Source organism: Myxocyprinus asiaticus, chromosome 45 (genome assembly GCF_019703515.2).
Source record: "Myxocyprinus asiaticus isolate MX2 ecotype Aquarium Trade chromosome 45, UBuf_Myxa_2, whole genome shotgun sequence".
NCBI classification, from domain to species: Eukaryota; Metazoa; Chordata; class Actinopteri; order Cypriniformes; family Catostomidae; genus Myxocyprinus; species Myxocyprinus asiaticus.
Window position 1 is genome coordinate 5,526,251 of NC_059388.1, and position 16,022 is coordinate 5,542,272.

Consider the following 16,022-nt stretch of genomic DNA (forward strand, 5'->3'; position numbering starts at 1 on the left):
ACTGGTGTAACCATAAAGTATAAAGTGAGTGTCTTAATCTTCTAAGTCATTCTTTTCAAAAAAGCATTATTCACAAATATCATGAATTATTGAATCATGAATATCATGAATGTTTCTTTATTTTCTTCATTAAGGTTAACATTTCATATTTGAATTGAACTAAACTTGCCATGTAATAAAAAGGTCAAATGATCTGATATTTTAAAGAGACTCACTATACAGTTATGAGGGTCTACAGAGGTCCTCTCTGTTATGTCATTTCCTGTTTTATGGTTTTATTGTCACATGATAACTAAATGGCTTCCTGTATGTTGGTAACACTACACTGACTTTGATTTGGTGGACAAAAGTTTTCTTTGATTATACTGTATATATGAGGTTCACAACAGAACTATTTCCCAGTAATGGCAGATATTTCGCAAAGGTTCGCCATAAAACTGTCTGCCAGTAGTGGCAGATATCTGCAGAATGTGCACAACAAAACTGTCCAGTAATGGAAGATATTTGCCAAATGTTCGCAAAATAACCGTTTGCCAGTAGTGGCAGATATTTCCTGAAGGTTCACAACAGAACGGTGGCAAATATTTGCAAAATATTTGCCAAAAAACTGTTTGCCAGCTGTCCACTGTAGCCAAAATGTGCTTGAAGTTCACCACTATGCATGGAATGCTGCACACTTTTGGGAGATATTTGCAGAAAACAGTTTTGCTTGCTGCACATTTGGTAGAAATAAACATGTTTTGTCTGCATATGTCTACAATATACAAAGACACTAAATGCAGGTAAAAATGTAAAAAAATCATTCACACTTGAATTTCAAGGGAGGAAAAGAGAGTTTCTTTTTTAAAAGAGAAAAACAGATGACAGCTCTCAGCTCGCCTGGAGGAAAAGATGAGAGAGAGAAGGATACAGCTGTATTCTTGAAAGAGCATAAATGTGCTTATCTCTCAGTTCCCAGTAAAACTGCTGACACAGATATACACACAGCACAATGCTTTCCAAAGTCCCTTACTCTCTCTATAACAGGGTGTAATGAACACCAACCAGCCTCAGCAAAATATGTGCTTTAATGTCCACTGGCACTCAGCCCTCTCTCTTTCTGTCTGTCTTCTTTTTTTTTTTCTCTTTCTCCCTCATGAAAATCTTAAAATGTGTTTCAAGAACTCTTTATTCCTCCTTCCTGGTCTTTCTTTCTTTATTACTTTGGAGGATATTTGAATGCCTGACTGCATTGTAATAAGGCTACATTCAATTTATTATGTACCAAACAAAACATCTCTGTGTGAGTCCTAAAGGACAGATGTACAGGGAGAGCAAACATATGCAAATTGTCCATTGCTATGGCAATGCTGATTTGCTCTGCTCATTAGTTGATCAGCAGCACCTGTATTCAATCTTCCCTTCCTCTATATATTCTCTCCTTTGTTTTATCTTCCCTGTCGGATTGTTGTGTTTTGTTCTAGACTTGTTCTGATTCTTGTCCAGGTCCCCTGTTGGTTTGTTTTTAGTTTGTTTTGTCTTGCTTTGGTTTTGTTTTGTTCTTCCTTGTGAGTTTTGTTTTGTAGTTTGTTTTGTATTGCGTAAATAGAACACACTTGATAACACTGTGCTGGTGACCGTAAAATGGAAATGAGGGAGCAATACGGAAATCTACCGTATTGATAATTATTACATGAAACGCTGCAGTTGCAAGTACTGTTGGGTTGATTGTTTTTAGTGGTAATTGCTAGAGCACTATTACTATTAATTATACTTGGGATTGGGGTTTTGAACAACCCTCTAATCATAAGAATTAAACTTTGGCACACAACTCATCCCACTGTTTGTGTTTCAGACATTAATGATATCAGAAATCATGAGTCTTATTGAGTTGTGCTAAAAAAAAAATTGGACTCTGTTGGCCAAAATTAGAGGCAAAAGAAAAAAAAAAAGATATAAGCAACCATCTATCAGCCACTCATAACATATTAACAATATAGAATTACCCTGGCAGCCACCCATAAAACATTAGCAATCTAGCAATGCTGTGGCATGTTACCATTTATGACACTCAAGCATTGTGGTGATGAGTTCTGCACAGAGTGCAGAGTGTGCAGAGTGTACAAAGGCACGTTTTCTTCAGAAAATGTAAAAATCTAGTTTTATTTATTAGAAGTGTCACCCAGCATCTGGTTTACTGCAGTTGTCAACAACTGGGTTACTTCTGTTAACCCAGCAAATGGGCAGCTTTACTCTGTTACCATGGAAACACTGTCCAGGATTTAAGAGATGAATGCTGATTCAGATCACAAAGAAAAAGGGACCAAGTATAAAGATGCATAAATGTTAAGTCATATTCTATAATTTACACTTGCATATAATAATCACAAATGTGATGCAAATATTATTTCTGCAAAACTAGGCCAACACATTGCAAACATTTGGCCCTGACGTACAATATATACTTACTATACAGTGTGTTCTTGTGTTACTGTGGTGATAAGAAATCTCAATACTCAAGGGGGTGATAGAGTTACCTTCAAATGACTGTGCAATTAAAACAGATGTGTTATTATTCAGGTAGCTTGCTATAAATGTAACCAGTTTAACTAACTTGCTCAGCAAGATACTTTTCAAACTGTTGCTCTGTCATGAAAGTAGTTTCACAAGACAACACCAGTCATAGCACCCCTATAGTGTTATAGCTAAGAATGCAAAGGCCTACATCCATTGTGAATTGCATTTTGATAAATTTTATAATGCAACAACATGTGAAATAGAGCTTGTGACCCTAAATGTAGCACATTCAGTGTAGCATGTTTACAGGTTACTTTTATAAATTATTCCATTACAGATTACAAAATACATGCTGTAAAATGTCATTTATAATGTATTCTGTAAGATTACTTAAGGTCAGTAATGTAATCTAAAGACTTTGGATTACATCTTCAGCACTGGTAGATTTTTTCAATTGTTTTGACTATAAACAAGTAAATTAAGTAAGAAAATACACTTCACTGTAAACATACATTTGCTGACAAAAAACCGAAATAACATATGCAGTTTTGCTACTCAAGTAAATTTATCTTGTTTTTAGGATTTGTAGATATTTTTACAGAAAAACAATATTTAAATTCTCATTAAGAATAAAATTTTTGCAGTACATCTCTGCCCTAATATCAAAGGTCTTAGGGAAAAAAGTTATGATCTAAAGTGAATTTTCTTTATAGAATTAATTATATAATACATTCATGCCTGCTAACATATGCATGTAAATGCTAGAAATAGCATTTTAGCTTAGCATAAAGCTAAATGTTCACATGACAATTTACAAAAGGTTGACTATTTTTGTTGCGCCAAACTTCAAAACCCCCACAGAGTGTACATAACGACATCGTTTTCTGATCATATGTTTATTATGTTCATAGAATGAGGCAGAAAATATATTATTTGTATCTTTCTTTACGATGTTAAAGGCTATGTTGGTTAGCATTTCTTTTAAAAATACCCTAATTGCATAAAATAAAAAATAAAAAATAAAAAAACAATTGGCATGGCATGTAATTGTGTATTTATTGCATTTATGTTTCATCTGTCAAAGCATTTCTAACTGTTTTTTAAGCTGTAGAAACATGATGTAACTATTCTATTAAGCTCCCAAGGGAATGTTCCTCCACCTTTTCACTCACAACTGAGTGACAGCAAAGTAATCTCTTCAGTAATCAAAATACTTTTTGAATGTAACTGTATTCTGATTACCAATTATTTAAATTGTAACTGTAGTGGAAATCAGTTACTAATATTTTGTATTTTAAATACATAATCCCATTACATGTACAGTATTCCGTTACTCAGAGATGTTTTTGCTACCTGGAATTTTTACGGTATTCATTACTAATTATTTATCTGATGTTTTTATTCAAAGTGTGTCAGAATTCAGGTTTAGTATGCCTGTGAATTGCTCTATTTGTCTTCGTATCTCTGTATTCCTCATTGTTGTTCAGTGCTGTGTTTGTTTAAAGGTGCCATATGCTGGCCGTGAGCAGGGGTTTCCTCACAGGGTTGATTGTTTAGGGCTGCTCTCCAATCAGCGGCACCTGTTCCTCATCTCCCTCATCATCCCTCTCCCTATTTAACCCCTTTGTGTTTCAGTCCTCTGCCAGATTGTCTTGTGTTGTAGCGCCAAGCAGTCCAGCCATTCTGAGCATTATTTTCAGTTCTGTCTGTGTTTTCTTGTCTTTTTGTTTTGTGTGTCTGTTCCCAGACAACACCTCCTCAACTGCCTCCAACCGACTCCCCTTTGCTGAGGTCTCCTTCCCTGATCTCCTGTTCTTCTGTCTAAAAGCCCAGCTCCTCTCTTCTTTGCTGGCTGACTCCCTCCTCACCCTGGGCTCTCACTTCAGTCTCCCTGGCCTTCGTTGTTTGCCTAGAAAAGTGGGGCTGCTAGCCTCCTTGCAGGTTCTTGCCGCTTCCTCCTCCCCCCCACCCACTACAACCTCTACTGGGTATTCCGCTCGGCCACCCATTCTGCCTGATCTGCTTTCTCTTTCCTTCACTCTTTCACTGCTTTAATTTGTCAATAAACTGACTGACACTGTACTCACCTGTTTGGGTCCTCTTTCCTTAACTAGTTCCTGGCATTACAATCTGGTCAGATCTGGGCACAGCCGTTACCCAGCAGGGAGCTCTTCATGGTCGCCATACGGAGCAGCTGAGTGCCACCAACCAAGCTTTGGAAGCTCCCCTCACAGAGCTCACCGAACAACTTCAACAGCTGCAAAGCTGTCTGAGTCTGGTCCAACTGCTGTGCCTTCAGCCCCCCTGCTGTCTGAGCATTGTCTTAATCCTCCAGCGCCCTACAATGGTGCTCCTCAATCATGTAGATAATTTCTCTCCCTATGCTCTCTGGTGTTCTCTCTGCAGCCCTCCACAATCCCCTCTGAGGACTCTAAGGTGGCCTATGTGATTACACTGCTTACCAGATGGGCCCATGAGTGGGGCACTGCAATATGGTATGCCCAGGCCTCATTCTGTTCCATTTTTTCTAAATTGAAATGAAGGTTTTTGACCTTGCTCTCCAGGGCCAGCTGTGTGAAATCAATCAGGGAGAGTTTTCGGTCTCCGATTACACCATTTATTTCCGTACCCTCGCCGATAATGGAGACTGGAACAAGTCCATACTATGGGATAGATTTCTGCATGGGATTTCTGACTATATACTTGATGAAATATATGCCTTGGATCTACCCTCATGCTTCGATGACCTGAGTCTTGCCATCCATGTTGACAACAGGCTAAGATTTCCCTAGCGCAATCGTGCTTCTTTCATCTTTGGGACTTGGAAGACCTCAGAACTCCAGCACTGCCTCTGCCCATCCAGAGCAATCTTTGTATGCTGAGACCATGCAGTTTGGCTGGACTTGGTTGTCCACAGAGAAGACCCTAACACAAGGGCCTTTGTCTGTACTGTGGCAAAGCAGATCACTTCTCCAACTCCTGGCCAGTAAAAGGCACAGCTCACCAGTAGACAGGCATACTTGTGAGCCTGACCTCAATGGGTTTGGCCCCAACACTCTGCAATCTCCTCCCGGCTGTGATGCAGTGGGGAGAATTTAAATATCACTGCTCCGTCTTTATGACTCTGGGGCTGAGGGGAACTGCATTGACTCCTCCTTAACCAACCAGTTGGGTCTTCCTGTGATTGAACTGGACTTCTTTTGGTTGATAGCAGTCTGAATGGCAAACTCTTGGGGAGAGTTAACCTAGTCTCCATCCTGGCCTTTTGATTTTGGTCAACCATGAGTAGACTGTGCTTTATTTAATCAGGTCCCCTTTCGCCTCAGTTGTTCTGGTGCATTCCTGATTAGTACAGCACAATCCTCATGTTTTTTGGGCTGATGGGCTACAGAGCAGAGGCAAGATGTTGGGTCACAGCCTTGAAAATTCTGGATGCTTCCCTCATTGACAATTTCCACCTGTCAAGCGTGCCTGTCGAGATTCTGGGTTAGTATGCCATGAGATTGCTCTATTTGTTTTTGTATCTCAGTGTTCACTCGTGTCTGTTTGTTTACAGGTGCCATGTGCTGGCTGAAAATTGAGGTTTCCTTGCATGGGTGATTGTAGAGCAGCCACGAACAACCAGCGGCACGTGTTCCTCATCTCCCTCATCACCTTTTTGCGTAATTTACCACCTTGTGTTTTCAGTCCTGTGCCAGATTAGCACCAAGCAGTCCAGCACTTCTGAGTGTTATTCTTAGATCTGTCTGTGTTTTTCCTGCCTGTCTGTTTTTTGTGTTTCTTTTCTAGACAGTACCTTCTCAAATGCCTCAGACCAACTCCCAGATTCCCCTTCGTTGAGGTCTCCTTCCCTTGTCTCCTGTTCCTCTGTCTAACACCCCAGCTTCTCTCTCCTTCGCTGGCTGACTCCCTCTCTGTTATGGACCCTCAGTTCAGGCTCCCCGGCCTTCATTGTTCACTCCCAGTGTGTGGCTGCCCGGCTCCTTCCTGGAACTCACCACTTCCCCCTCAGCCCCCACCCACCACAGCCTCTACCGGGTTTTCCACTCGGTGGCCTATCCTGACTGTTTTGCACTTTAATTTGTAAATAAACTGACTGACATTGTACTCACCTGTTTGGGTCCTCTTTCCTGAACCAGTTCCTGACAAAGTGACTTACAATTCACTTATTACAGGAATAATCATGTAAATTCTTTATCAAGGAAACAATGATGATGGCTCATGGACCAACTCTTGTGGGTATCGGACTTACAACCTTTCAGTTCCCAGCCCAGAACTTTAAACAATACAGTTTGAAACACTCTTTATGAGTGTCAATAACTCTCATACATAATATTTTGACACTAATGCAGCACTCACATTCAATACGTATCTGCTCCATCTCTGACACCTCAGCAATGGACTCCTTCAGGTCTTCTACAAACTTCAGCAGCTCCTCTGCATTCTGAGCACAGAAATTCAACACCTGCTTCTTATCAGAGCCTGAACCTGGTGATAAGATGGTGATTGCGTGAGGATAGTCTGAAACAGAAAATAACAGAGAAACAATGTAATGCAGTAAGTAGCAATGCTTAAAAATAATGTAAGTTCAAGGGATAATTCACACAAAATTTCTAATTCTGTCATCTCTTACTCGCCCTCATGTCTTTACAAACCCATATGACTTAGAAGTTAGGCAGAATGACAAGGACTGATAGTCACAGTCACCATTCACATGTATTTTTCCATACAATGAAATTAAATCCTTTATGTCTCCTTTGTGTTCCCCAGATGACAGAAAGGCATACAGGTTTGGAACAATATGAGGAGTAAATGATGACAGAATTTTTTTTTTTTTTTTGTGAACCATCACTTTAAGAGTTTGATATGGTATATATTGTTGGCAAGTTTGAGAGTCTCTTTATATACAGTAACACATTATAAAGATGTTGTGTTGTTATGTACATGTTATGTATTGTAATGCATTCATAATGCCTCACAACTTACTTCTAATATTAATACTAATCAGTTCTATGTTCTTGTAACTAATTGTGACAACAGTTTTAATAGATTTTAATACTCATGTATTGATGATTTTATCTTTTGAAGTCAATATAAAATGGCATTTGCAACCCATATGACTTCCATAAAAATATGAATTATGAGAAAAAGTAGCAGGGCAGGACTTGATTTTATCGACTGGGTTGGATTGTGAAAACCCCTTTTCCAAGTTCTATGCCAGAAAAGATCTAGCAGCCTGAGCTGTAGCCTAAAACAATGCCTAAATATCTATGTGATGTCAGCTGAAAAGAAAACTTGTTTCAGAGGTGGAAATATTTATTACATTTTGATGCAAGATAAGAAAGACCAAGCCTAACTTATTTTTCTTTGGAATAATGATGTTCGTGCTAATAAATCACACAAAATATGAGTATTATTAAAGTATATAGTGTAAATGTTATCTTCAAAGAGTAAAATACATTAAAGAGATGGATCATCACCAAATTTCATGAGGTACACTAGCAGCCAAAAGTTTGGAATTATCACCAAAGTGGCATTCAACTGATCACATTGTATAGTCAGGACATTAATAACGTAGAAAATTACTATTACAGTTTGAATTGTTTTTTCCAGAACTTCAAAGAGTTCTCATCAAAAAATCCTCCACGTGCAGCAATGACAGCTTTGCAGATCCTTGGCATTCTAGCTGTCAGTTTGTCCAGATACTTAGGTGACATTTCACCCCACGCTTCCTGTAGCACTTGCCATAGATGTGGCTGTCTTTTCGGGCACTTCTCACGGTCTAGCTGACCCACAAAATCTCAATGGGTTTAAGATGCATAACACTTTTTTCCAATTATCTGTTGTCCAATGTCTGTTTCTTTGCCCACTCTAAACTTTTCTTTTTGTTTTTCTGTTTCAAAAGTGGCTTTTTCTTTGCAATTCTTCCCATAAGGCCTGCAACCCTGAGTCTTCTTCAGAATTCAATGAAGCTGAGGACATGTGAGGTGTCTATTTCTCAAACTAGAGAATCTGATGTACTTATCCTCTTGTTTAGTTGTACATCTGGCCTTCCATGTCTCATTCTGTCCTTTTTAGAGCCAGTTTTCATTTGTCTTTGAAGACTGCAGTGTACACCAGTGTACCAATCTTTGAAGATTTTCATGAAATCTTCAGTTTTTTGGCAATTTCAAGCATTGTATAGCCTTCATTCCTCAAAACAATGATTAAATGATGAGTTTCTAGAGAAAGCTGTTTCTTTTTTGCCATTTTCGACCTAATATTGACCTTAAGACATGCCATTCTATTGCATACTGTGGCAATTCTAAAACAAACACAAAGACAATGTTAATCTTAATTTAACGAACCATAAATCTTTCAGCAGTGTTTGATAGAATGGCAAGTGATTTTCTAGTACCAAATTAGTAATCTAGCATTACTCAAGGATAAGGTGTTTGAGTGATGGCTGCTGGAAATGGGGCCTGTCTAGATTTGATCAAAAATGATGTTTTTCAAATAGTGATGGTGCTGTTTTCTTTTTTACATCAGTAATGTCTTGACTATACTTTGCGGTCAGCTGAATGCCACTTTGGTGAATTAAAGTACCAATTTCCTTCCGAAACAGCAAAATCTGTACATTATTCCAAACTTTTGGCAGCCTGTGTGTATATCATTGTAACGGTATAAGGACGGGCAAGGAGGAGGCAGGAACCGGCTGAACAGTAAACAAAGTTTAATAAGGATCTCAACATAAAACAAACACAGACATGCATGCAACGTGGCCGCGTGCATGTCTCTCTTGTGCGGCTCCCCTTTATCTCGCTCTCCCACTGATTAGCTGCTTCAGCGCCACCCGTGCATCATCACGGCCCGGCCACACCCTCCTCCTCATCATAATCATTTTTTAATGCATTTTAATCTGTAAAGGTGTAACCAGGTATATTGGTATAATAATAGTTATTATAATTATTATAAAGTATTATAATTAAGGTTGTTAATTTAACATGTTCATTAAGTGCGCCAGAACACTAGAGTAGGCAGCACAGAATAAGTAAGGAGCCATTCGAACATGATGCGTTCTTGCTTTGAAAAAGAGCTGGATGGAGCGTAAAGGAATCCAACAAAAACAAGGGTCTCAAGACACGTATTTGAGGATTGAACTAAACTGAAAAACAGTGTAGTGCAATACGACATCCAAGGATGTCTATATGATAAATGTGTACATATAGCAAAAAATAAATAAATAAATGTGCAGATGGAATGTGCAAACACATCCTGTATAAACAGCCTCTAAGTCTAAGGATGTTGTTCAATGATATTGAAATGAAACAATATATTGAAATCGTCCTGGTTACTTGCGTAACCTCCATTCCCTGATGGAGGGAACGAGACGTTGTGTCGATGTAGTGACACTAGGGGTCACTCTTGGGAGCCCGAGACACCTCTGGTCTTTGAAAAAAGGCCAATGAAAATTACATATAAAATTTGCATACCACTCCCCCAGACATTCAGGTATAAAAGGAGCTGGTATGCAACCACTCATTCAGGTTTTATACTGAGGAGCCAAGACAAGGTCCGGCTATTTCAGTGGGTAGTTCAGCATTGTGGCAGGAGGGACACAACGTCTCGTTCCCTCCATCAGGGAACGGAGGTTACGCAAGTAATCAGGACATTCCCTATCTGTCACTCACTTGACGTTGTGTCAGTTTAGTGACACTAGAGGTCCCTATACAAAATGCAGCAACTGGCTGAACTGTGTTACGTGAACTGGCGGTGTGTGATGGGCAGACCACTGTGTGCCTCGTAGCCAGTGCAACAGGCCGACACGTAACCTCCCCCAACACAGTTATGAGTGTTGAACGGTGCTTTGGGACAAGTCGATAGAGTCGATATCCCAGAAGATAGAGACGGGCTAGCCCAGTCGTGGCTTCTTATCCCCTTTTTTTCCACTCCCTAAAAAAAAGGGGGATTATCCGACTGGGCCGACCAGGTCTAGTCGGGGGGGTGTCCCTCCCAAGGGGAGGACACCGCAGAGACCACACCTCGCCCAGAGAGAGGAGGGGTATTTAAGTGGAAATATGTCACATGGTATTGCCGAGCTATGTCAGAAGTATGCCATGTGGAGAAGTCCCATGGTAGGTCCTACCCTATGGGGGAGGAGTTACTACAAGCACGGAGACTGGGGCAGAGGGGCCTCCGCCCAAGGAAGATGCAGTTAGCGGGAAACGAATTAGCGGAAGACATACGTCGCATGGGGTTACCTACGGGGAACTGCCACATGCGGAGCACCTACCCCAGTACAGGGCTTTAGTTAGCACGTGTACTGGGCTGACAGCGAGTCTCTCCGAAAACTCGACTGTCACAGGGCTCGGAGGAAGTCAGCCAGGGAACACAGTTTGTGAACACTACTGGGAGTTAATGGCACACGTCTTCAGCTCAAGGGAGGTGAAAGGCAATATGTGCAAGCGATACACCCGGCTGGCTGTCCCGGACTTACCTGCTTGTCCGTGCCACTACACGGGACGAAACCGGTTCCACCCGGAGGTTGTAGAACCTCGCAAAGGTGTTGGGTGTTGCCCAGCCCGCTGCTATGCAAATGTCTGTTAGAGAGGCACCCCTGGTCAAGGCCCAGGAGGCCACTACACCCCTGGTAGAATGGGCTCGTAGCCCTACCAGAAGCGGCATGTCCTGAGCATGATATGCCATAGTTATGGCATCAATGAGCCAGTGGGCGATCCTCTGCTTGGAGACAGCGCTTCCTTTCCGCTGTCCACCAAAGCAGACAAAGAGCTTCTCAGAGACTTTAAAGCTCTGCGTGCGATCCAAATAGATGCATAAAGCGTGCACCGGACACAGCAACGTCAGGGCTGGGTCTGCCTCCTCCTGGGGAAGCACTTGCAGGTTCACCACCTGATCCCTAAAAGGGGTCGTGGGAACCTTGGGTACATAGCCCGGTTGGGGTCTCAGTATCACGTGAGAGTAGCCCGGACCAAACTCCAGGCACGTTTCACTGACAGAGAACGCTTTCCGGTCTCCTACCCTCTTGATGGAAGTGCTTCCCTAAGGACTTACCATCCACTGTGTCGTGGTGTGCCGCTATAGCGGCTACATACACCTTCAAGGTGGAAAGGGACAGCCGCCCTTCTAACCTCTCCTGCAAGAAGGAAAGCACCGATCTGACCAATCATCTCTGGGGTCTTCCCGTTGGGAAGAACACCACTTTGCGAACAGACGCCACTTAAAGGCATACGGGTGCTTCATAGAGGGGGTCCTAGACTGAGTGATCGTGTCTACCACCGTGGGTGGTAGACCGCTTAGGTCTTCCATGTCCCATCCAGGGGCCAGACATGGAGATTCCAGAGGTCTGGTTGCGGGTGCCAGATGGTGCCCCGTCCCTGAGAAAGAAGGTCCTTCCTCAGGGGAATTCACCGGGGGGGCTGTCGCGAGGAGCGTGAGGTCCGAGAACCACGTCTGGGTGGGCCAGTAGGGTGCTACCAGGACGACCTGCTCCTCATCCTCCCTGACCTTGCACAGGGTCTGTGCAAGTAGGCTCACTGGGGGAAACGCATATTTGCGCAGTCCAGGGGGCCAGCTGTGTGCCAGCGCATCCATACCGAGAGGTGCCTCAGTCAGGGCGTACCAGAGCGGGCAGTGGGAGGATTCTTGGTAGGTAAACAGGTCTACCTGTGCCTGTCCGAATCGACTCCAGATCAGCTGGACCACCTGAGGGTGGAGTCTCCACTCTCCCCTGAGGGTAACCTGCCGTGACAGCGCGTCCGCTGCAGTGTTGAGGTCGCCCGGGATGTGAGTGGTTCGCAGCAACTTGAGGTGCTGCTGACTCCAGAGGAGGAGATAGCGGGCGAGTTGTGACATTCAACGGGAGTGCAGGCCGCCTTGACGGTTGACATATGCTACCGTTGCCGTGTTGTCTTTCCGAACTAAAATGTGCTTGCCCTGGATCAATGGCAGGAACCTCTGCAGGGTGAGCAGAATTGCTAGCAACTCGAGTCAGTTGATGTGCCAATGCAGCCGCAGGCCCGTCCACAAGCCGGCGGCTGCGTGCCCATTGCAAATAGCATCCCAGCCCATCTTGGAAGTGTCTTTCATGACCACGACACGCCTGGAGACCTGCTCTAGGGGAACGCCTGCGTGTAGAACCGTGAGGTCAGTCCAAGGGCTGAAGAGGCGGTGACAGATTGGCATGATGACCACGCGATGTGTCCCGCCGCGCCGTGACCTTCAGAGCCCGGAGAGCGAGGTCAGTCGCCGAGCGCAGCTCCTGCATCAAATCTTGGGCGGAACTACCCTCGTGCAGTTCTTTTAGCACCTTGGCTTGGTGGACCTGCAGGAGAGCCATGGCGTGCAGGGTGGAGGTGGCTTGTCCAGCAGCACTATAGGCTTTGGCCGTCAGGGACGACGTGAACCTACAGGCCCTGGATGGGAGCTTTGGGTGTTCGCGCCAGGTGGCGGCACTCTGCGGGCATAGGTGCACCGCGAGCGCCTTATCCATGGGGGGAATCGCCGAATAGCCCCTGGTCGCCCCGCCATTGAGGGTAGTGAGGGCGGGGGAGCTGAAAGATCGGGACCGGGCAGTAAAAGGTGCCTCCCACGATTTTGTCAGCTCCTCGTGCACTTCCGGGAAGAAAGGGACTGGAGTGGGGTGTGGCTGCTTTGAGCAGCACCGCGAGCTCAGGAACCAATCATCGAGCCGCGAGGGTTCAGGGGAGAGCGGAGGGCTGCACTCTAGCATGACGCTCGCGTCCGCCCGGGAAAGCATGTCCATTATTTCCGCATCAGCCTGTGACTGGGCAATCGTCCCCGAGGGGGGAGCCCAGCTGAGGCTTCTGCGTCCGACTGGATGATCCCGCTCTCCGATGCTGCGCTCGAGAGCTCATCAGCTTTGCGGGCTCCGAACAAGAAGTCGAACTCGCCATGAGACGAGCCGGCAGACTCATCTGGACGCCCAGTCGGGGCAGACGAGCGTGCTGGGGAATGGGAGGTCCGTGGGGGGATACCCGGCGGAGGTGATCCCATTGGGGTCCCCAAATCGCCCCCAGTGCTAGCCGTGCTGGCCTCATACCCGTAGGTAGAAGGACCGAGGCTCCCAAGAGTGACCCCTAGTGTCACTACTTCGACACAATGTCGAGTGAGTGACAGATAGGGAACTGAAGTTACTTTTAGTAATGTCTATTCAATGCTTTTGTCTTCCATAATAGGCCAATGTAATTACTAGGAATTCGGGGGCTTCCCAAAACAAAGATGTTTATTTATGATGAATTAGTTTAATTAATCATGCATTATAAGGAATTATGAATGCCTTTAATGCATAATATTGCAATTTCTAATATATTGCCCTATTGCACAACTTGGATAACTATTTCACTACAGTGACTAATTCAGTGATAATTTACTATTTTCTGTAGCTGTTCTCCCTGGAATCTCCATGTTTGCTTCTTTGTGCGTTTCCTCATTTGCGTTTGTTGTGTCCACTCTTTTCAGTCAGTCATTACAGATTTGAGTTGTGGAGAAATAAGAGTATGAGGCATAACACTCATCTCTCTAATTACAGACCAGCTGCCATCAGAGTTTGTGTAAAAAAAAAGAGAGAGAGAGAGAGAGAGAGAGAGAGAGAGAGAGAGAGAGAGAGAGAAAGAGAGATGAGATGCTTGTGACTACCTTAACTGGAAAATGATAGGGTTTTTTCAATGCCTGCCACCATCTTCATTTATCATTTGGTATTTCCTTTGTTGGATGTAAATTAGTGAGGCGGGTGTTTGAAAGAACCATAATAGTCAAGCTCCACTTCAAAATAAACATACTTCTTTACAATATACTGTATCATGTAAAGGGAGTACATCAAAAGAGTAGGATGCACAAAACCTGGGTGACCTACTGCATCTTCTTAGATTCTTAAGTAGCTTTACTGTTACTGAAGACAATGGGAGCTGAGAAGCCATCAGATTCAAAATGCTGAATAAACACTTAATAATAACACCAGAGTAAATTATGTTTGCGATTATTGTTGGTACGATTTAGGTCAAAGATCATACATATTGTCAAAGGACAATAGCCACACTCTGGATTTAGTTTGTCCAGGAATCTGTTTATACTACAAATTTGCATACCTAAAGACTATATTTCATCAACAGTTGAAAAGTAAGTTTTTCATCAAATGCAGTACATACTCTGAAAGTAAAGGAATTTGGACAATTTGGACCTGTCTCCAGCTAGGCTAGATGAACGTGATTTCATTAGTAGTAACAGGTTTTCATAGTATACACAGTTTTGTATATATGGATAGACACATAAATGTACAACAAATGGACAGCATCTAAAATGTAAGGGCTTTTACAACATTAAAGATATAGAGGTTCGATACAAATGTTTACAACTCCTCAAATTTAGCCATACAAAGAGTGCAATTGACATTATTAGTTCTAAAAGTCCAATCTGTATTAATAAATAGATAAAACTGTATAAAGGTCTTTAAAAGTTTCTCTATCACTTACTGATAAAAGAGGGTGCCGCTCTGGAATTTTGTCTGATTATTGAGCTTGGCCAACTGTGGTGATACTCCTGAAAGTTTCCAGAGATTTTAGTTCCGAATAGTTTTCAGAGGATTCGTTAAGACTTCTACGTCTCTAAATCATACGTTTAAGGGTTTATGCTTTAGAAGCTGCCAATATGTTGATATTGTACATTTCAATGTCTATTCAAACAACAAAACTGTATACGTACACTCTACATTCATACATACATTCGTTCTCAAACAGGTGAAACTGCATGCCTAGCAGACCCATAGCTTTGCAGAAGGTGTAGGCAGCTGAACTCTTCTTCTTTGGACACAGTTTCAAAATCTGTGGAGGAAAGATAATCTATTAGATCCACAGTCACAGAGTAATATTGCTACACTATTGAGATGTGTAGCTTTTCTGTACGGCACCAAGAATACAATAGCGTGGAACAAAAAATGCTATTTTTTAGTCAAATGAAGTATTTAACCTTCAGAAAACTTAATATTTGGTTATTTTATATTTCATATTGTAATTTTTTCCTGTATATATTTGTATACATTTGTATAATATATATATATATATATATATATATATATATATATATATATATATATATATATATATATATATATATGGGTTTTTAACTATATTAAGACATGGTCAGTGTTAATAGTAATGCATTACAAATTACTAATTACTTCTCTGGTGTGGAGTGGCATGAAACAACTAACAAATTACAGGACTCCTACCCCCAACCCTGTAGGGAACCAACAACTGGTTGACGACCTGAATGTGTTCTACTGCAGATTTGAAAGGCCCAATCTCACACCCCACACCCACTCTGACCTTCACGTAACACAAACACCAACACCTCCTGCAACCCCCCTCCTCCCCCCTCCTGCTCCTCAACCTGCACTTAAGATCTGTGAAGATGATGTGATCTGCGTCTTTCGGAAACAAAAGACGAGGAAAGCTTCAGGCCCAGATGGCGTCTCACCAGCGTGTCTTCGATTCTGTGCTAACCAGCTGGCC

At 42.7% G+C, this 16,022-nt stretch overlaps 1 protein-coding gene across 1 annotated transcript in view; it reads right to left on the reverse strand.

Moving 5' to 3' along the window:
• LOC127435314 (IQ motif and SEC7 domain-containing protein 3-like) overlaps positions 1-16,022 on the reverse strand; it is a 151,054-nt gene that overhangs the window by 24,498 nt on the left and 110,534 nt on the right. Inside the window, exons 9-10 of the mRNA XM_051688705.1 lie at positions 15,233-15,332; positions 6,856-7,017 (exon numbers count right to left, since the gene is read on the reverse strand). Coding sequence (XP_051544665.1) covers positions 6,856-7,017; positions 15,233-15,332 — 262 coding nt within the window. The remainder of the gene's footprint in view (positions 1-6,855; positions 7,018-15,232; positions 15,333-16,022) is intronic.